This window comes from Molothrus ater, chromosome 1, assembly GCF_012460135.2.
Source record: "Molothrus ater isolate BHLD 08-10-18 breed brown headed cowbird chromosome 1, BPBGC_Mater_1.1, whole genome shotgun sequence".
Taxonomy (NCBI): Eukaryota; Metazoa; Chordata; class Aves; order Passeriformes; family Icteridae; genus Molothrus; species Molothrus ater.
Window position 1 is genome coordinate 25520602 of NC_050478.2, and position 21423 is coordinate 25542024.

Sequence of the window (21423 nt, forward strand, 5' to 3'; positions counted from 1 at the left end):
ATGCTCCTTTCAAATCTTCCTTCCTCTCAAGCTTAACTGGAAACTTCCTTCTGCACTCAGCTCCTTAACTTTCTTCTAACATCTCCTGAGAGAGTAAGCAACAGTCTGAATTTACAGAGCTGCACAGAAGGAGATCCAGATTTTTAAGCAGTTTTTTCTATTTGCCTCTTTAAAAAGAGCTAAGTCAGGGTGCTCTTTAAGGAGAGAATTTGTAGAACAGCAGGTCTCAATTTGCCTCTAAAATGATGGTATTTGACTATATAAGCCAGAAATTAGATTATTAGCCTGGACTTAGAAGTTCAGCTCCACCAAACTGAGATTTCACTATTCAGTACTTCTTGGAAAACTGGAAAGTAGTAAAGATGATGGGGAATGGATGAACAACCAATACTGATGAAGTTTCCTAAGGTTCCCTAAACCTGGCAATGAAAAAAATCATTTCAAACTCAGGACAAGCAAATGAGTAAGTTAAGAACATGCATTTATGACATTTCTGAGTTTTTATCTATTTTTTTTTCCTGGTGAAAAAAATCACTGTCCTTAGAATTTCAATAAGACAGAAGAAAGGCAATAGTAGAATTCTGCATATTTATTCTTTAGGATGCTGGAAGAAGCAGACAAAAATTTGCAAAGAATACATGTGGTTCTTTAGGTATTAACTGTGACTTTTGAAAGATTCTGATTACTATAAATCCTTACAAAATAGAGACCATGTCAGTACTCTTTATTAAATTATTATGTCTACTCCAAAAATGGCCTCAAACTCAGTCAGTAATAAGAGAGCCTTCCCATCTCCAATTGTGCTGAAATAATTACAGAGTCTGTATTTTGCAGAGGAGCTACTTAGCCACTCAGGTCATATGTTATAGTGTGCACATCTATCACACCACCTAGTTTTAATGTTGTTTCCCACATTGTTTTATGAATTGTTACTTTTTTTTAAGGTGCACACAGTTTTGCCAGTTCATAACAATATGTTACTAAAATCCTCTGTTCTTCATTCCTTACTCAGCTGCCTTTAACAAATAATTTCTTTCATTACAATATTCTTATTTCACAAGTGAAAAGAAGTTTCTAAGCAAGCTAGCTGAAAATGAAGTCGGTAATGCAAGTTTCAAACTCTCCCCTATGGATATGGCAGAGGGGCATAAAAGATTTCAATAATTGTGACATCAGAAATATAATTTACTTTAACTCTGTGACAGAGAAGAACTGGAATCTCATGCTGAGGTTCCTGATTCTTTATGACTCCTCCTGAATTACTTGAACTGATACCACTGATGCCACAAGTGGGACAAGGACAGAACAAAAAAAAAAAAAAAAGCCACCATTTAATGTCAGGCACTTATCTAAGATATCCAAAGTGAGTATGATTTACACCCTGAACAGGGTCAATGGATTTTGGAGCTTTCTCCACTGGCTAAAAAGGCATGTTGGAATGGATAACTTTGTAACTTAAGTGTATTGGTTACATGTATAAAGATTGGTGGGCTAAAACCCAATGAATCACTCTGGCTGACTCCACAGTGACAACCCAAGAAAAGGTATACATAAAACTTGATAAAGATTACTATTTCCAAACATTACTGAAGCAAATGCAACTGGTTTGCAGAGACCTTTTTGTCTCAAAAGAAACACAACAAAAAGTACTGCAAACAACAAAAACCCACAGATGATCTAATTTCTTACCAAACAGGACAAAACACTCTAGGCACTAAGCACTGCTAAGGAAATTAGAACTTTACTAACAATATATTTTTGCTGTAGGAAATTGCTAATGTTCCCCTATGGCAGATGAGGAGAGAAAGGACAGATAGGTCCTACAGCAACATTCTCATTACAGTGAAGTTTTAATTACTGAGAAGTTTGCAAATCCTTCCCCTGTAACACAGAAGCAAAACTGAAGTCTGAACTAGAAAGACTTAAAAATCCAGTCACATAAAACTCTTAAAACTATCTTATCATTAGTATATAACACCTTTTAAACTTACCTCGATAAAGCCCAAAGAAGCCTTCATAACGCAGCACTTTCTTGAAGCAATCAAAGCTGTTTTTATACATGAGTTCTCCCACAAAAGAGCCTGTAGAACGCTGGTTTTGCATGCGAGTTTTCACTAAATCAATTGGGTAGACTGCAGTGGCTCCAACAGCTGCAAATAAAATTCAAGATATAAGAAAACATGACTTTGCATTTGCACTGTTTGACTGCAACTGTCATCTTTCACATTTACATCTAACATATCAGGTTGTTTTTTTTCTTCATGATATATTCTAGATACATTAAACTACCTCACACAGTTTTAACCAAATACACTTTCCAGTCCTACCTCATTATTAATTTCATTTTCCTGAAATTTGTCTGGGGACAAATCAGATAGCAACACCACCTGGAAACTCCAACAGCTCATAAATTCCAAAATTCTTGTAGACATGATCCTTTCCCCTTCAATCTTAGAGTCATCCCACCCCTTAGACACAGCTCCAAGGGAAAGTCTGAGAAGCCTTTAACACTTAAATGAGAGGCAGAAGGAGAAGAAGGGCAAAAGAAAAGAAGAAAAAACCCAAACAGTGAAGATGAATATTCTTTTGCTCAGCCATGACTAACCTCCAGCAACTGAACCAAGGGCAAACCTGTACGCTGATTCTGCAATCTGGATGAGAACAGGTCGAGACACATCGCCTGAAGCTTTCTGTCAAGGCAGGATTTAAAACACAAAGAAAGACAAGAAAAATAATCAAAACATCTCATTTCCCAAGAGAACATTTCATGATCAGACAGATATAAGTATATGGATACCTGGAAAAAATTCCACAATACACTAGAGATTTTGTTCTCAATTATTATTTCTTTTCCACTGATTTCTAAGTGTCATATAAGGCAGCCTCTTCAGACTGGAATAAGAAAGAAAATAGATACTACAACAAAATTATACAACTCTAAAATAAATGGTCTAAATGTGGTCTAAATGAGGGCTTACATATTGCCTCTTCAGTCATTAATCTTCTACAGCTAAAAGCAACTCCAGCTTGGAATTTCTTTCTACTGTCGCCAAAACCAGGTACATCTATTACTTCCCAGCTACCAAAACAAGTATGCAGGCATTCACACAGATTAGCTGAAGGAAAATAAGGTGCCATAAAGCATCCCCACAATTTCATTTTGCTCACAGTCTATGAGTGCTAGATTCAACTCAATGAAAAATAAATTTCAGAAGTGTTCCAGATTTAAAATCACTATCTAATGAAAGACAATAATAAAGAAAACAAAAGTTCTGCAGGGGCATTAAATCTTTCATACTTACTAGCACTTTTTGCAATATGTTCTTTTTAGGGTACTATAAGTAAAGCAACAAAATAAAAATATGGACACATTTTCCTGTGTTTACATTTTAGTTAATTCCAATATAGGTGGAGATGACCAGAAATAAATTAAAGATATCAGTGTAGCTGAAAATCTTTTCCGTCTCAGCATCAGGCAGCTGACATTAAAAAGGAACTGGGTGGAAAAAAATGAAAAGGTGGGATGCATACGCAGAAGAAATGGAAAGATTTAAGGATCATTGTTCATTGTCCTCGCCTCTTAGAACAATATAAATCATGGTACCAGAGACAGTGGCCCCAAAGGAAAAGTGAAGAAGCTGCTACTTTCATCACACATTTTTCTCTACCTTTTACTGCCACCTATTGTAACTTATGTTACTTGATATTCAGCCCAATGCAAATGCTTTTAACTCCTTTAGTAGTCTTCTAGGAATAGATGGTGAGTTTTTGGGAGCCAACTCACTTGAATTCAGCCCAGCATCATCACCATTTAGTCAGTGCTTGAATAAACAGAAAACCACCATCCCAGATACTGTCTTGGAGAGGTGGTGGGGGTGTTCACACGTAGGGGAGGCAGGAGAAGAAAAACGAGAAGAAAAAGAGACTCATGTGTACACACACACACACAGAGGCCTGGCTTATGGCCTGGTAGTCCTAAAAATGTAGCCTGGATCAACTCATTGTGGTCAAACTGGCGTCTCCGCACAGACTCAGAGTAGGAAAAAAGAAAACCAACAAAAAACCCTTAGTCTCACAAGACACAAAGTTAAGACTGCCTTAAAATAGAGACAAACAGGAGGGTTAGTTTAAAATCTATCTGTATAGAAACTTGTATCAATGAAAATACAAAATATGATAATACGAAAACTAAAAGATAAGTGGTTTGACATTTAAAAAACTCCTATTTCCTTTTGCCTCAAAATCAAAAAAATGTCCATTTGTGGTTATACCACTGAAAGTAAATATCCTTTAGGTTTTGGACATAATTTTACTGAAACTGTGATATTAATCTATACATAAGCTCTCCTATTTTGATATTCAGCAGAGCATAAAGCAAAGCAGAGAACACTGAAGCCAGGAACATGCATATATGTTCAGAATAAGGGCTGCCATTTCATAGGCTAGATGCTGAATTTTAATTTTTTTCTCTTTTCCTCATTAAAAAGAACACAGAGTAACAGAATCACAAAACATAAACACCTTAATGAAGCATGCATCTAATATTTACTGACTGGCTAGATGACACTGCTATACATATTATCTTTCCAAAGTAAATTACATTTGACCTGTTAAAATGGAGCCCAAGAGGAAGGGGCACAAAGAAGAGATGGAGAGAACATAACACCAGTTAAAAAATGTCACTCCTCACAGTCATTACAGAACACAAGAGAAAAGCAACTTAGATGACAACAACAGGAAGAGGTTGGCTGTCTATTTACCTAGCACTGGAAACAAATGACAGCATCCTGCTGGCTTCTGTTCTTACCTGCCTCTGAGCCTCAGCCAGGTTGTAGGGCAACGTCCCTTCCTCCAGAGGAGCAATTCTCTCAATGTCAGCTAACGTCATGCGCCTGCGGAAATTAATTCACATTAGTGTTTACTTAGAGGTTGCTTTTCAGATCACTAAAAGTTACCGGCACGTGGGCCACTACACTACACTCTCCTGTTCCCCAACATCACCTCCCACTCCTTCCAAAAAGAAGAGAAGAGGAAAGAGAGGAGGATAGATAATTCTCCACTTACCCCCGCGGCTCATAAAGATCTGCTAACTGAAACAAGATGTCAACTTCCATGGGTGTAACCTGACCAAATTTCTGGGCTGCCAGAACAAACTCCTCTGCAAGAGAATAAAAATACAGAAAATTAAATGAAATCAAACCAGAAGAAATAGTCCAGAGCACCCCAAAGTTGCACTATATTTTAGTATAAAGTAGAAGACTCTGGCTGGGGAGGGTGAAAGGGGAGTAAGTTACCCAGTATAGAAGTGCTCCTGTCACTACATAAATGTGTGCTTCAAATGGTCTGTCCTTCATGCAAGTAAGTACAACTCTCTGGTCTTAAAGCTTAGTACTACCAGCAGGATTTAGGATATTTGACATACGGTATCAATCAGCTTCAGGTCAGAGGGAAAAATATAAAATAAAAAGCAAACAAAGAAAAACCCCCAAAACAGGAGTCAAGAGATGTGGAACTTTTCATGCATAGTCCCAGGAGGCCACATTAATGAAACTCTGGTGTTGCACAGGGAATTCTCTATAAAAGTGGTTAGATATAGCAGATAACATCTTGTTCCAAGCTTGTAGATCAGCTTACTGTGCCGCCAATACAAGTTTATGGAATTCTTCAACTACCCTTGAAGGTCACTTTAATAGGCTGCCAATTTGGCAGGAGTCCTAGGAAGTTTTTTAAACTTTTAAATATCTTTACATACTTTCCTCACCCTGCCCCCACCACCAGTTTACTAGGACCTTTTTCTGATTGAAACAAAATGAAAAAGCTGGAGGGTGCACTCTGACAGGACTGTACAAAACTGAGTGGCAAACCAAGGAATGGTAACAAGGCAGGCTTCCCCCCCTGCCCCCACTGATTTAAAAGCATACAGATGAGGTCTTTCCCTCCATTCAAGTACCCAAGGAAACTTCCAGACTGCAAATATTTCTACCAACCTTTAGTGACTTCCACATCTTTTCTATTTCCAGCCAGAGTACTGTAGATCTTTCTAATGAGCTCCATGTTGTTAAGGAGAGAATTAAATCCATTAAAATAGGAAAAGCTGACCTGATGGGAAGTGGTACCTCCAGCAGCCTAGAGACAGTAAAAGAGGAAAAGAGAACAGAGAATGTTACAAGACTAAAAAAACCTTGAAATAAAAGTTTTCAAACAATGTTCTTTTACAAGAGTGACAGCAGCACAGGCTAGCTTTTTCAAAAAATCTTCAAAATAAAGAACTTTAAACGATGAAAGATTCTTATGTTACTGAAACTAATCATGACCAGAATATAAAACTCTCCCCACCCTACAAACCTAAACAAATACATATGCAGGATTATAACAACATAACCAGTAGTAATTTACAAAGTTCAAGTTTCAGTCCTGCTTCAGTTGGAAATGTTTCATAAGTTGGCTTATTTCTAGTAATGAGGAAATCTACTTCTACATGTAAAGCATATTACTATATAGAAAATTTCAACAAAACCAAAACATATTCTGAAAAAGGTCAATTGAAACCTTTAAATTCACAGGCATTTCAAGTCATGGAAAACCAGCAGTAAGCTCTCAGGCTTATATCAGGCAGTCAAACATAATGGGAACAATAAGGTTCGAACAGTTACTCATTTTCAAATGAGAACTGAGACTAAACCTTTGTCTTTAAGTGGTGATGGGTCTGCACACAGAAAAAAAAAAATTGGATCAATTCACTATTTAAATTATAAGATCAATGATCAAGCAAATTTCTGAAAAAAATATGCATAAGCTTACCAAATTTTAACTGACCTTGAGGGATAATCAAAAATCAAACCTGATGTTTTATGACAGAGCATATGACACAGGAAAGCTGGTAACAAGACTGTGAGGGAGCCATGGAAGAAAGTACCAAGTCTCACTGTCAGTTTCTAAGTTTTCTGGCTATGCTTTTTGCTGCATGCATCTTCTAATATTCTGGTCAGAGTTTGCACTACTCATCACAATTGCAAGTGAAGTGATGAAATCTCTTCCTTGCAAGTCAAAGCAGAACAGACCTGTAAGCAGATCTTCAAACCTGAATATGGCCAAGCTTTGGATTACTTGGAATGTGCTGCTACAAGCTCCCAAAATTATAAACTGTGGTCAAAGCCAAAAGTACCTCTTTTCTTTATGCACTCCAAACTGAGACAAAATATACCGGCAAGTGTAACAGCTATGGGTCAAGATACAGTGAATGTCCTTGGCTGATGTTCCAATTCATACATTGTCTCAGGTACTTGGAAATTACACTCAGGAGCTTAGAATTTACATTACAAAGCAAGTTCTTTGAGGATGATATCCTAAGTGGGATGCAATGGCATTCAAAAATATTTGACGCAGTGTCCTATGATAGAATGGCTGGAAAAAGGCAAACTCAACATTTGTAGGCCATTACTAAGGTCCATCAACATACTTTGTCTTTTGCCTCTAGAAACCAAGACCATTGAGGATATACATTCAACAATCAGGGTTAATTTTCATATGTGTAGATAATAACTGCTAGACTTCAAAACATGCATCCTCAGGCTAGATTTTGTGTTGTGTAGTAGTCAAGGTACATAAGAAAAGGAATTCTACATCTGTATCCCAGGTCTGCCAGCTGGGATACCAGAACTACTCACAGCCACTAGACATTCTTCTACAAATGGTGTCAGCATGTGTGGCCGGATGGTGACCATAATGTCCCTGAAGTCCATGGCTGTGACTCTTCCAGACTGAGCATTGTCTCGCTGTACAAAGGCTTGTTTTGCATGTTCTAATTGTATCTCCTGAAAATATATGGGCGAAAAAAAAAAGCAGTTAGGCTCAAAATAATCACCTTAACAGTTACATTTAATATAAGTAATGCAAGACTCTCATACCTAACAAAACACAACTACATGTAACCGAATTTTAATTGGCTTTTATATGTATGTTTTATGTAAATTTCAGCCTTTTCTATTCAGCCTTTCCTATGGTCTCTATCACTGACCTCAGCACCTAGGACAACATCATGATTTCTTTGCTGTCTGGACATTATGTCATGCAATTCATTTAACTGAGAAATGGAGAACACATACCAGCACACCAGTGCAAGTAATCTCCCACTATGAACATTAAAGTTTTCCATGATGTGCATTACCCAGTTTATTGCATGTGTCACAGCAGATCAAAATACTTTCTGTAAAAGCACCCATTACTTCCCTGAACAAGGACAATGAAATCATCAGAGATTTCCATGCAGACACCTACTAATCTGGAAAGGATTCCCTCAAAGAGCATCCTCACTTAAAGTTGTCTGCAAAAGACAACAGCAGTTTAATTTAGAACTCCTTGTCTCATGACTGATCAAAGATCAGTTCTCAGTATTTCAGTAGTAGTAACAGGCATAAATATTATCTGATACAACCACCTGATAATCTCATTTTGTGATTCAAATGTCCTTCTTAAAGAAAAGAGAAAAAACTGTATATAATCTCTCAAAGTTGTATCTTCTCCTACTGTAACCTTCACCCTTTCTTCTTAAATTACTGTTAGACTACTTTATTTTTTTTGTCACTTAAAAGGAACAATCCTGCACAGATAGTAACTGGATATTACATATGAATTTTTGTTCAGTTCTACAGGTTTGTAAAAAAAAACCCCAAAAATTCTGGTGATGTAATCAGACTTCCCAACCTCTAATTTTTAGCTGAATGGAGGAATACAAATCATTGCCATGTATTCCCTTTAAGTTTCAAGGATTATAAAAACTTCTTCACTGGAAAAACTGATTACTCAACAATATGGAACAAGTCTTGCACTGGACCATGGTACTATCCAACTATTTCCATTATATTTCCAAATATGTGCCTTAAGATACATATTAATACAAGACTCAAGCTAGTCAAGAATCACCATCATGAAGTATCCACAGTAAATATGATCTCCTATAAGTTGATATTTCTCTCACAGCAGCATTCAAGAAAATAAAGAGTGAAAGGTGAAAGGCAAATTCAGATGGAGCAGGATCAGACCTGCCAGAGGCCTGCAGATGCCATCTCTCCCTCCTTCTATTCACTCAGTTCACACTGCTACTCAAACCATGCTTATATTTTTATTTCAGCCTTCTGACTTTGCCAGTTTTGGTCTTAGTTACTAATTACAGCACTGTACCCTGTGTGATGAAAACCTCCTAATATATTAGGCAGAGGGAGGAAAGGGGTGGGGGGAAAAGACTGATCAATGTTTCACTTCAGAATTAACCTGAAATTTCTTATTTTGATAGGAAACACTTGTGGGGCTTATAATTTGAAGTGGTACAATTTCAGTTCAGCCACATTTTCTTTACATTACAGACCCCTATGCTGAAGTGCAACAATTCAGCAATAATACTCACTCTGGCTGGATGCAGCCACGCAAGTTCTTACTGCACTCCAATTGAGACTACAATTTCAACAGAAATTTGGAAGGAAGCAATTTTGGAAGGTTTATGGTGAGATGAGCACAAAAACACAAAAAGACTTCATCAGTTTGAGGCAGACAACTACTTGGAGGCAGAGAGTTCTGTAGAGGAGTTAAGTATAATAAAGCCTGTATCCTAAACACTCATCACCTAGCAGGTAGAAACGTATGAACAAATGAACAAAAATGTTTGTCATTAAATGGAGGCATCACCATAGAAAAAAATCAATTGATTTTAGCAGAAGGATTACATGGGAAACAGGGCATGTTGCTTTTGTCTCCTTCCCTCATTCCATTTGTTTTAACCACTGAAACTGCTGGCAGAGTTTTGTTGGCAGAATCCAGCACTGGAACGCAGTAAAAAAACCTGGACACCACTTGCAGAAGTCCAATCTGTTCCTGTCCCTGCACACCCATCAGTGAGTCTGGAGGTATTGTACATTGGGGTGACCTTAGCTGACAGTGATGTCTTAGTCACAGAACAGAGCAGGGCCCATGCTCCAGAGAGGTGCATCAAGTGCATGTTTCTTGTCACCACTCAGCTGACTGCAAAAAGCCTGCTGGTGCTACAGCTGAGAACAAGCCAAAACACCCCATCCTCTCCTTGCTAATGTGAGTCTCTCCAATTTTCTTGGTAAACTGGAACCCACTGGAGAGAATTATCCCACTTGTTTAAAGACATTGTCAAGGTCTTGGTGCTGCCATTTACCCATCTTCTTGTCAGCCAAAAAGAGCCATTTAGCTGTAGACAGACAGCAAGACAAAACTGTGAACAGGATGATGCCAGTCCTCTGAAACTCCTTATTCACACCTCCTCCCTAGTTCAGAAACTAAGTTCCAGTTCAATATGGTTTATGCATACTGCACATAAAGAAGACTGACCTCAGGAAGGTAGAGACTTTTTAGGCTATGGTTATTTTGAGCAGTGCTACACATTCTCCAGTTACACCAAGAAGAAAGAAGCACAGGGATCTTCAGCCACATGACATTTCCAAACCATGACCATGGATGGCAGCAGTATGGCACACAAGAACATGCAGACAATCATGGTAACAAAAAATCTCTGCTGTCACAAACAAACCAGACACTTCTAATCACTGCACAGTGCATATCAATGCAATAAACTCTTGAAGTGTTTACCTCAAAAGGATATCCATTCCCTCAGCCTCCATGTCTGAAAGCTGAGATAACTCACAGCATAACTATGTTTCAAAATGAGCTCACTAGCTACTGGCAATTTATCAGGAAATTCTTGATCAGATGTTTGTAACATATGTTGTGTATATGCAGCTAATATAAAAAAAATCACCTTAAAAATAAGTTGAAAAACAATAAAGCAAAGCTGTGGTCTTCAGAGATGCTATCTGACTTGCAATAATTTTATTATTTTATTTATACTTATAAATTTTATTTCTGTCCCATATTATTTTACCTAGATAGACCCAGGTTTAAAGAATTACAATCCTCATTACTTTGAAATACAAATTACACATCCTAAAGAACCTTTTCCAACTAGACTTTCTGTAAACTTAGATATACATCGAAAACAAGCATCTTCCTTGATGCTGGAAGTCCAGAATTCCCCCAGGTAGCATAAGACTTTGTGAAAAATTAATTCATACATCATGGCAGGCATGCTGGCACCAGAATTGTAATGAAATTATTTCCTACCTAGAGATTTTACCTCAGCTTTCACTTACAGCTCATTAAAAGCTTCTTCACCTTCCACTTAGATAAAATTTTATGTTTGCATTCCATCCCAATGGATCTACAAGTCATCAGATACAACACAATCTTTGCCACTGGAGTAGATCCCAAGGTTCAATTATAGAGAATACTAATTTAACTAATATTCTGGGCATAAATAAATTCCCAGACAATGCAGAAATGGTTTTACCAGGCCCACATATAAGCATATGTTAAAATTCATTGTGTGGAATAGATTTTACATGCTGAGAAAGGGGCTGATGTTGCTCTTCATAAGGCAGACTTGCCACTTAAGTGATGATGGAACATGATCATATCCAAACAGATACATATGAACGATATATCGTATAGATAGATGAGCTCATTTTAAGCTAGCAAATGAGCAGGGTAAAATAACACACCTTGAGCTCTAGGTTGATGCAAATAGATTGTTAACTGCATTAAAGCCAAGGAGTTCGGAGGCTTTATTTTCAGGCACCTCTCTTATTGCAGACAGAATAAGTGCTGGAAGAATATAAATATTCAGAATCCCATATAAACACTTCATATTTAAAGCCACAAGAGATCCATCTTGTGCATGGATAAAACATACTAATGTTATTTTCCAACTACCTTGAGCTTTGCCAGAAGTGATGATTAGTCCAAATGCTTCAACAGATAATGATCATGGAACAAGTTTATGTGACATAATAGGACCCAATGTAAAGGAATGAATCTAGCCAGATTATTCCATTAAAAGTTGCAAATTGCATTGTACTTACAAAGCAGTACCTGAAGCGCCTTACAGAACCATCTGGTCCATGTTAAGTGCAATGTAAAGTGCATTCACACATCAGGAATGCAGAAAGGTAATTTGGTATCCACTGTGGTCTCCTGCTGTCTAAGGTCCAAGGTCTAGACATCAGACTAAAAAGACTGACTCATGCACAGGCAGAATGTCAGAAGGAAAAGCTGAGTACCAAAGGTTACAAAGCTTAAAGGAAGATCTCCACGCCTGTGAACAGTGACTCTCCACTTTGTGCCGAGAGCTATTTCTGTGCCCAAACTTCAGCGTCTGTAATCCAACGCTGCAAGGCAAGAATCAGCAGGGAAACTTATGTGATTCAAGGATTTACAGTTCTAGAAAGTGGGTAAACAGATGTGCCCAATTACTGTGACTGACTGAGCATCCTAATAGATCGTACTGGTAATAGGCAGCTTCAGCAATTAATTTATTTGAAAATCCTTGCTGCCTGCACCAATGCTGAGAGCATCTTTATTAGCAGCATTAGAACTTTTCCTGAGTGCATCTCACCTCTCTGGAGACACCCAGAATTGTATCCTTATTCTCCTGGTTTATGCTCTGACCTACATGGATCATCACCAAAAGGGCTGGCTGGTTCATTAGGACCACTGATGCCTTCCATCACAACCAATTATCCTCACAGTATCATCCCATCTAAGTAAAGTCCTTTCAAGTAAGAGAACCATCCCTCCACAAGATGAGAAGAAAGCCTAATAGTTGGGACTAATCTCCAAAGTTAGAAAACTCCTCCCTCAGTGCTTGCTTTTCCTAATTAAAGTTAAAAATATAAAGGAACCCAAAGAAAGAACCTAAATATTGCAAATACCTAGCCTTATCATTACAAGCTCTTTTAGATCTGTGACTCTAAACTCTCTTAACCTCTCTCAACAACCCTTGCACACACATCTTTTTGGGCTTTTTTTTTTTAATAGTTAGAAAGTTTTGCATTTTTATTCTGAGTTTTTCTACAGGTTTTCCTCATATCTCTAAGCAAATAGATGAAGCAAACAGGACTGGTACTTTTTTAAAACTCTGACTTTAAATCACCAAAATCAAGATACATTTTTGAGGCTTAATCTGTAGTTGGAAGGAGATACCAGAACACATTGCCGGAGGCATTTTTTCCTAATCAAGTAGCACATTTGCTTTCTCATTCCAAAGAGGTTCTGATTCCTATTTCTGTCACAAAACTGGTTTATGTCTTAGCTACTTAGGAGTTACAATAGTCAATACAAAGCCTAAGGGAATATGATTTAATCATGTGATACCTGACGTCCTCTTCATACAAAGTTAATTAGGCTCTGTTCTACAAAGTCAATTTGAAACATTTGTCTCAATAGCATTATCTTAATTATTCCTCATCAAAATGATACCACCTCCTACTGTGAACTAACATACTTGTGTAAACAAGAAAAAAAGAAACCTGGCAGTCTTGAAGCAGGTTCCCATTTTAAAATTCTCTAGTGTAAATACTAATACAGGCATTAAGTATTCAGGAGGAATACAAATAAGAAACTCACGTGTTTCACCTCTTTTCCTACTGAAGACTATTTTTAACAGTACTACTGAAATACAGATAATCGGGGGTTTTTATATTAGCATATTTTACTTCCTGTGACAAAGTATCCAAAAGTACAAATAGCCAAGAATTCCTTGCAAAAAGTAGTATTTTATTCTTTATATGCTACAAGCAAATTTTCCCTCTAAGATAAGCTTAATTCAAAAAAGATCAAAAGCAAAGTGTATGGAAATGGCTTTTAACAAATACTACTGGATATCAGCTCTGAACTAAATATACGCTTGGCAAACATGCTGTTCACAGACAGAAGTACTTCTTAATACAAGTCTGGCAAGCTGAGTCCAAAATGTTCAATACTGTTATTTAACATTCTTTGACTTGTAGATTTAAAAATACAGGAGATTTTCAGACATCGAAGTCTATGTTTTTAATTTCATGTCTGCGTCTACACAACAGTGTAGAAAAAAATCACCTTCTGCATACAGGTGCAAAAACAAAGAAAAAGGAAAAGAAAAACCAGTTAGCCTGAATCAGAAGTTTTACCAATAGTATATCCTATTTATCAACATACTATACAAGTCCAGTGCTCTGATTGTAAGAGCCTGCACTTGGTACGTACTTCAACTTTGCTACCAGCATGGTATTTGGCAAGTTTGCAAATACTTTGATTCTTGCTTCCTTCTCATTACTCTTGACAAACCATACTGTATTAGACCCACCAGTAAAAACTGAGTGAACTCAGCGTAGGTTAGGTGTCTTTTTCTATCCTTTCCAAAATGCAGCTGTACGAACTCTGAATTCCAGTTAAAAGGAATGTGCTGATGAATCGTGGTCTGGCCAAAAACTTGTTTAGCATCCTCTGGGAAGAAAAGAAAAGTTCTCATTTAGTAATAAAATAAAATAACAAGAGACAAACATATAAACAAATACGATGTTTTATAACAGGAAAGCAATACTGTTCATATAAATTAGTAACACATTGTAAAGCAAACCTAATGTTTTTTGTTTACCCAAATCATCACCCTCACAAATAGTTCCTGAATAATACTTTTATTTGTGAAGTTTTATATGCACAGCATTTATTTAAAAGGAACTCAGATATTTCAAGTTTCAAATTCAAGCAAGGGAAGATTAAAATTAAAAGACAATTTATAAAAAGATTATTAAAGCTAACTGATTTTCAGCATAACGTTTTCAAATTGCTAACAATGGAAGTTTTCTATCACTATAACTCATGCTTTTGAATTTTTCCCAGAGCTCTCCACATTTAAACAAATCAACTACAAAAATACCATTATTCCAAGATCCACTTTTCTGGAGTTAGTTATGGAAAACTGACAAGCAGGACAGGGATTGGGAGGGAGACATGGCAAGCAGGAATAAAAACTTATCACCAGCACTATCCAGATTTTAAACCTAAATCTCTTCTCAAGGACGGGGGCATCGTGTCAAGTATGATCACACCTAAATACAAGCTTCATATTTAGTAGTCACAACTGGGCAACAGTTTACTACACCCTTGGCAGACTGGTAACACACAGCAGTTTCTGTGAAAAAGCAACTATTTGATACACGATCAATAGTAAGGACCGTATGTTTCTGCAACTAGACAGCGTATACTGTAAGTAAAGAAAACAGCAGTGAGATCTGAGCAAGTATTTGTCTCAAAGGACAGAGCCCACTTCAATGTGATAGTTTTGTCTCAGCCAAAAAATAGGGCGAAGAAATCCTCTGAAGACAAGCTCAAGGCCAGAGGTTCCCAGCTGCTCTGTGCTCTCCTAATTGCTGTATGACTCTTCCAGCAATGCAAGCCAAGAGCCAGTTCTTGTCTCCTGTGAGTTCCTTTGAGCTGGAGAGATGGTTCCCAGGAGTCACTCCCTACCCACAGGCTGGGCCAGGAGCTGGTCTGCTCCCTTCACGCTTTGTGGAAGAAAGACCAGGAGTCCAAACCACGAGCTCCTGTCTGTCTCTGCAAGCAGCAGAGCTGTAAGCCAGTTCCCAAGCACGGCTGGTGCCTGGGGTTGAGGAAATCAGCACAGCTTAGTGCTTGCCTGTGTTCAGAACAAGCTGGGAATCACCCCACTGGAGCCAGCCTCTGCCTGCCAGGCAGGACTGGGAGCCACCTTCCACTTCATTCCAGTGCCACAAGCAAAGGTGGGAGCTGACTCCTTGGGGCAATGAGGTTGTGTCTCCTGTGCATGCTGAGTTCTGGCTTCTGGTTCAGTCCATGCCAGGCAGGCACAGCAGCTCTGTTGACTTGGGAAAATACAGCCAGGGTGGAATCCCCTCTTTTAGGCAAGGAAGTAGGAAAAAGTGAGAGTGAAGTGGCACAGCTGAGAGCCAGGAAGATGTCAGGAAGAGCCCAAGTAAAAGAAGAATAAAGATACAGAAAAAAAACCAGTCACAAAGAGATGAAAGGGGCATGTGTCCTGCTGCACTGACCCAAAAGCCCTGCACATGGTATTACCCACAAGAACAGCTTGTTCTAAAGCAAGAAGGCTTCACAGAGAGAGCAGAATTGAAACTGCAGACCTCTTCCCATCTCACAGACTAGTCTGTAGTTTCAGCTTTAAAAACACAACACTCACTGATCCCAGGAAATCAGTGATGAAAGAGCAAGTTGGATTTAACCTACAAATAGAAAGACTAACCCCAGTTAACCTCAAATTCATGAAATTCATAACTCAAAGTCCTAATGTCCTATGAGAATTTTCTCCAAGCAAAGTCAATGCCCCTAGGACAGCCCCATTGTTCATTCATGTCTTAAGCTCCATCACAGCCAGCTTGGATCTTGTCTGCCAGCATTGTCCCAGAGCAAAATTCTGCTCACAAGGCAGTGGGATAGAAAGTCTATTGGTTCAGGGTGATGTTCTATCCCTCTACTTGAAGTCTTTCATTTAGGGTGCTTCCTACCGACACAGCTCAAGGCACCTTGCCACATGTCACTGGAGATCACATTTATAAAGTTCCTGCTTTCTGCCAGACTTTCTTCAAAGAAGGCAACTGGCATGAAAAAGACAGCTTGTCTTGCCTGCATACAAGAGGAAATAAAGGTTGCCTCTTTCTGGCAGTGACCACTGCTTTTCCAGAGAAATAAATACATTCACAGAGAAATCAGATGTTCATCTACTTCCTCTTTCCCTCTCATCCCATCTCCAGAATTTCCCCAGAGCAAGCCACTGATACTGTGTGGATGAGATTAGGAACAAATCATCATTTACCAAAAGCTGTGGCAGGACTCCAGACTTGCCTTTGTCAGAGAAAAAAGGCGCATTCTTACCTGATGCAAGGTAAGAGATAGCAGAAACTTAGCTAGTATAAAATGAGTCTCAAATTTGTTTTGATGGGGCAATGCTCCATGCAATTCTTACTTCTAATTTTTAACATAAGAAAGTTGCACAGTCTCCTTTGAATATGCCCCTGTACTTTTATTTTAATTTATTATCATGCATAAGCCACCTTGAAGGAACAATTTGTCCTGCTCCCCCAGCTCTGTGTCCTGTAAACCCTCCTTGACTGGAGCCCAAAATTAAAATTCCATCTCAAGAAAATTAAACATAGAATCATAGAATGGTTTGGGGTGAAAGAGACCTTAAAGATTATCTAGCTTCAATTGCCCTGCCATGGGCAGGGACATCCTTCACTAGACCATGTTTCTCAAAGCCTCATTCAATCTGGCCTTGAACAATTCCAGGGATGGGGCATCCACAGCTTCTCTGGGCAACCTGCTACAGTGTCTCACCACCCCCACAGTAAAGAATTTCTTCCATATAACTAGCCTAAACCTACTCTCTTTCAGTTTAAAACCATTCTCCCTTTTCCTATCTCATAGGCTCCCTTTGGGTACTGGAAGGCTGCCATTAGGTCACCCCAAAGCCTTCTCTCAGGCTGAACAACCCCAATTCTCTCCACTTTCCATCAGAGGAGACGTGCTCCATCCCTTAATCATACATTTCCTCCTCTGGACTTGCTCCAACAGGTCCATGTCCTTCCTGTGCTGGGAACCCCAGAGCTGGATGCAGAGTTCCAGGTGGGGTCTCACCAGAGCACAGTAGAGGGGCAGAACCTCCTCCCTCACCCAGTGGACATGCTGCCTTTGATGCAGCCCAGGACACCTTTGTGTCTGGGCTGCAAGGGCATATGACCAAGACATGCCCAAACGTCAGGAAGTGAAAAGAATGGTAACTTCAGACTAAATACAATGTTTAATTATTGGCATTACAAAAGGTAAAGGAATGCACAGCAATGAAAGTGAAAACCTCATCAAGCCAATTTGGAATATAATAAGGTCTTTATCCAGACCATTTGCATTCCCTTGGCTGTTTTAGAGATTAAAGGCCACAAGGATGTCTCAGAAGTTCATGTAAGTACAAGTATCACTCTAAACATTCCAAGTTAAAGATGTGCACTTAATTTTTCCTATGACCTGGAAAACACAGACTACCACATCAGTGAAGATACAGTAAGAGAATCCACACAACTTGATCTTTTCACAATCATACTGTATATTGATCTCAATATGACTTGGCAACTACTACCAGATGCTTTTCTGACAGAATGCATGTTGGATTATACAGTGCAGGCAGCTGACTGGAAAATTGCCTACTGTGCTTCTACTGATTCTTTGATGGCATGAGACGTGGTATTCTCTTTGCCACTGCTTTTTTACTCATACCCCATACTTCCTTTTTGCAACCATTTGTGGTGCACAAACTCCTATGCCCAGTGAACAGTCTTCTTCCTCTTCCCTCGTTAGGTCTCATTACCCACTCATCTACCACATCACTGACTCAAGTCTCATCTGTAGGCAGATTGCCCAATTCAGACATTAAAAACTATTCATACTACACAAAAAATTTGAAGTGTTTCAGCTTCTGATTTAACCATCAGAAGGTATCTAATTATGTACCAGAGTTCACTCCAAGTTACTGTTCAGTTCTAACAGTGTCATCTCCAAATCATCCAAGTCCAGTATTAAAATAAAAAATGGAGAATGAAAAAAATGTAGTTTTGCATTAAATCTGCAATTGGAAGTTCCACAACTATCCACAAGTCACTTAACTAAACACAGGGAAACACAAAGAAGCTGAGGTGTGCTTCAGTAGCCAGGAGTTATGATGTCTGTTTAGATTTTTTTTTTTAAAGGAACCTGTTTCAGAGCTAGACAATAATTTGTAATGGAAAGGACATCTGGATTTCATGGAGTCCAGTCAAAGAAAGTCCAACCAGAAGAGGTTGCCCAGGGCCATGGCCAGATGAGGTTTGAACAGCCCCTCATGAATTTCTGACTCAGGATAAGGGAACATTGAAATCCCAGAGGGTCATATTCAGTGGCACAGGGTCTAGTTGGAGGCCTGTCACCAGTGGTGTTCCCCAAGGTACAACACCGGTCCCAGTACTGCTTAATCAGCAAGTTCCACATGAACACGAGGAAGAACTTTTTTACTGTGTGGGTGTCTGAGCACTGAAGCAGATTGCCCAGAGAGGCTGTGGAGTCTCCCTCATAGGAATTACTCAAAAATCATCTGGACACAATCCTGTGCTATGTGCTCTGGGATGACCCTGCTTGAGCAGGAAGGTTGGATTACCCACTGTGGTGCCTTCCAACCTGACCCACTCTGTCACTCTGTGAATAACTCCAACAACAGAAATTCCACAACTTCTCTGGGCAACTGTGCTTTGATCCTTAGCAAGTATTTAACCAAAATATCTGATAAATGGAAGCTTTAAAATCCAGTTCAGAACACTGTTTAATTGCTTTAGTTCTAAAAAAAGCGAAATGTTAATGCTTCAATGTCAAGAGCCGTAACAGCACAAAATCAATCTAGAGCTAGCAAAAGATATAACCATTTGTGTGTTTGCATTGTTTGAACCAGAGCTGTAAGAAAGCAAAACAAGCAACAGGTTGAAGATTTTAAACACTCATTTTCAGAAATCCATGCTGTCACTTCTATCAATCTTTTAAAAAATTCAACTTTGACACTCAATTTTAAAATAAATTGCAAGGTTCTAAAACAAATAATTGTTTGTCCCTCCACAGTCTCTAAGTAAAAAATAGCAGCCTTGCCATTTATTTCTGATCACTGCATGAAAGAGTTGGTTTATTTTCCCTCCAGGTGATCTGCCTGCTGACTTACAGTGGGGGTTTTTGGTCCCTTAAGTCCTGGGGACCTTCTTCTCTGCAGTGTACTGATGTGTATGTTTAAAAATTTATTGCACAAACAAGCATGCTGCATTCACATTTCCATTCCTGTGATTCTGTTCCATTTTCATTCCTATGACATTCCATTTCCTGTGATTAAGAAGTAAAATAGAAATAAAGCATGCTTTGGAATAACTACAGATGCACTTGACACAGCAAGGACCACCAATATTCTCCAAATGAAATTTGGACTTACAAATTTTAGGTTTTAAAAGGAAAACTCTGAAAGTCATTATTCTGCTGTATTTTGTGTCTAAGGAAAGTCATTTAACAGAACAAGCTACTAAAATCTTTACTGGGTATAGTCCATAAGTATCTGAATATCTGACATATTAAATCTGAAATTCTTTCAAACTATTTATTTTGCAAGTATATTTTTCATATGTAGACAGAATCAACACCTCTTTATTTTTACACCAGCAGGGACCAATTTCACTGTAGCTGTCCAGCAATAAAAAATTTACTTCAGAATTCATATCTTTGTTTCCTACAGCAATTTAATATATGAACCAAAGTGATAAAAGCAAACTCCGGGCTCAAGAAATAACCATGAACTTTACACTTTACTTTCCAGCATAGACCTGAAAGCTTTATATCTTTAACAGCTATTTTACTTAGATAGATGATATAAAAAATCACTTTCTTGCAAAGCATTAACACACATTTTCCCTCACTTAAATACTTCAATTTCAAACACACCACAAAATGTACTCCCACAACAGTACCGTATTAGTATAAAACTATTTTAGTTCGATTAAAATGTCTAACTATCTACCCTCAAACCTATTTAAACTGTAATTTTCACTTTGAGCACTTCCAGCATATTCTCAGTTTTGTTTTCTTTTATCAGCTTCTTAAATCAGGTCCTGAATTCCAAATGTTAGGAAAAAATAGTCATTAACTGCTAGGTAACAGCAGATTTTCCAATTTAGAAAACTGAATTACACACATCACAAAAATATGTGTATTTTGCTATCTGAAATTTCATATTAAAATCTGTAATAACAAAACACTTTTCTGGCTCCTAGAACTTGCTGAAGTTTCTACTTTCTAATCTGCAATTCCAGGCCAGTTTGAAAATGGGATGGGAAAAAATCTCAATTAAAAAAAAGCTTGAAGTGATATACAGCTCCTGACATGGTTTAAAATATGTTCTGGTGTAGAAGGTTTTGGTGCCTCCCCAAGTGCTACCTAGTAATCATGTTGGGCTTTTTTTTCCAACAGCATATAGAGATGGCTGACCCTCAGCTTACCAAAGAGTTACTCTGTTAACTAAAGAGTGACCTCATACAGTTGAAACTGACTCTCAAATTGGCGTGTTCCCACCTTTCCCACACCAATTTTTTTTCTTTTTAAGTAGCATGAAGTAGCAGCAGAAAGCACAATATTTTAGCCATCTGAGCATGTAGTATTCTTGAACTATCCCACCAATTGGAAGTGCTCTCTGTTACCTCTATCTTTTAAAATTGGAGCCATTATAGTCAATTGTGCAAATCTACGGTTGGTCTTCCATAAAAAGAGGATTTTTAACCCACTGAACTGGAACATCTTCCAAGCAGTTCTTCAGATCTCTGACAAGATACCATACAACACACACATGCCAATCTGATATTCCCATATATCTACATTCAGTTGTTCACAAAACATTCATATATCACTTGAAAAGTTTCAAAAATCAGGGTAGTTCTTTTTGTAATAAAACATTGAAGAGGTGCAATAAAGGTCCACATATATGGAAAAAAA

The 21423-nt window shown here is 38.3% G+C and overlaps 1 protein-coding gene across 5 annotated transcripts in view; it reads right to left on the reverse strand.

Annotated features, from left to right (window-relative positions):
* The window catches only part of SLC25A13 (solute carrier family 25 member 13), a 98997-nt gene that overhangs the window by 34704 nt on the left and 42870 nt on the right, over window positions 1–21423 (reverse strand). For all 5 annotated transcript variants that reach the window (XM_036398403.2, XM_036398411.2, XM_036398394.1 and 2 more), the window contains 7 exons: window positions 14198–14337; window positions 7668–7814; window positions 5988–6126; window positions 5065–5158; window positions 4808–4892; window positions 2606–2690; window positions 1992–2150 (listed from right to left, as the gene is read on the reverse strand). In XM_036398403.2, coding sequence (XP_036254296.1) covers window positions 1992–2150; window positions 2606–2690; window positions 4808–4892; window positions 5065–5158; window positions 5988–6126; window positions 7668–7814; window positions 14198–14337 — 849 coding nt within the window. The remainder of the gene's footprint in view (window positions 1–1991; window positions 2151–2605; window positions 2691–4807; window positions 4893–5064; window positions 5159–5987; window positions 6127–7667; window positions 7815–14197; window positions 14338–21423) is intronic.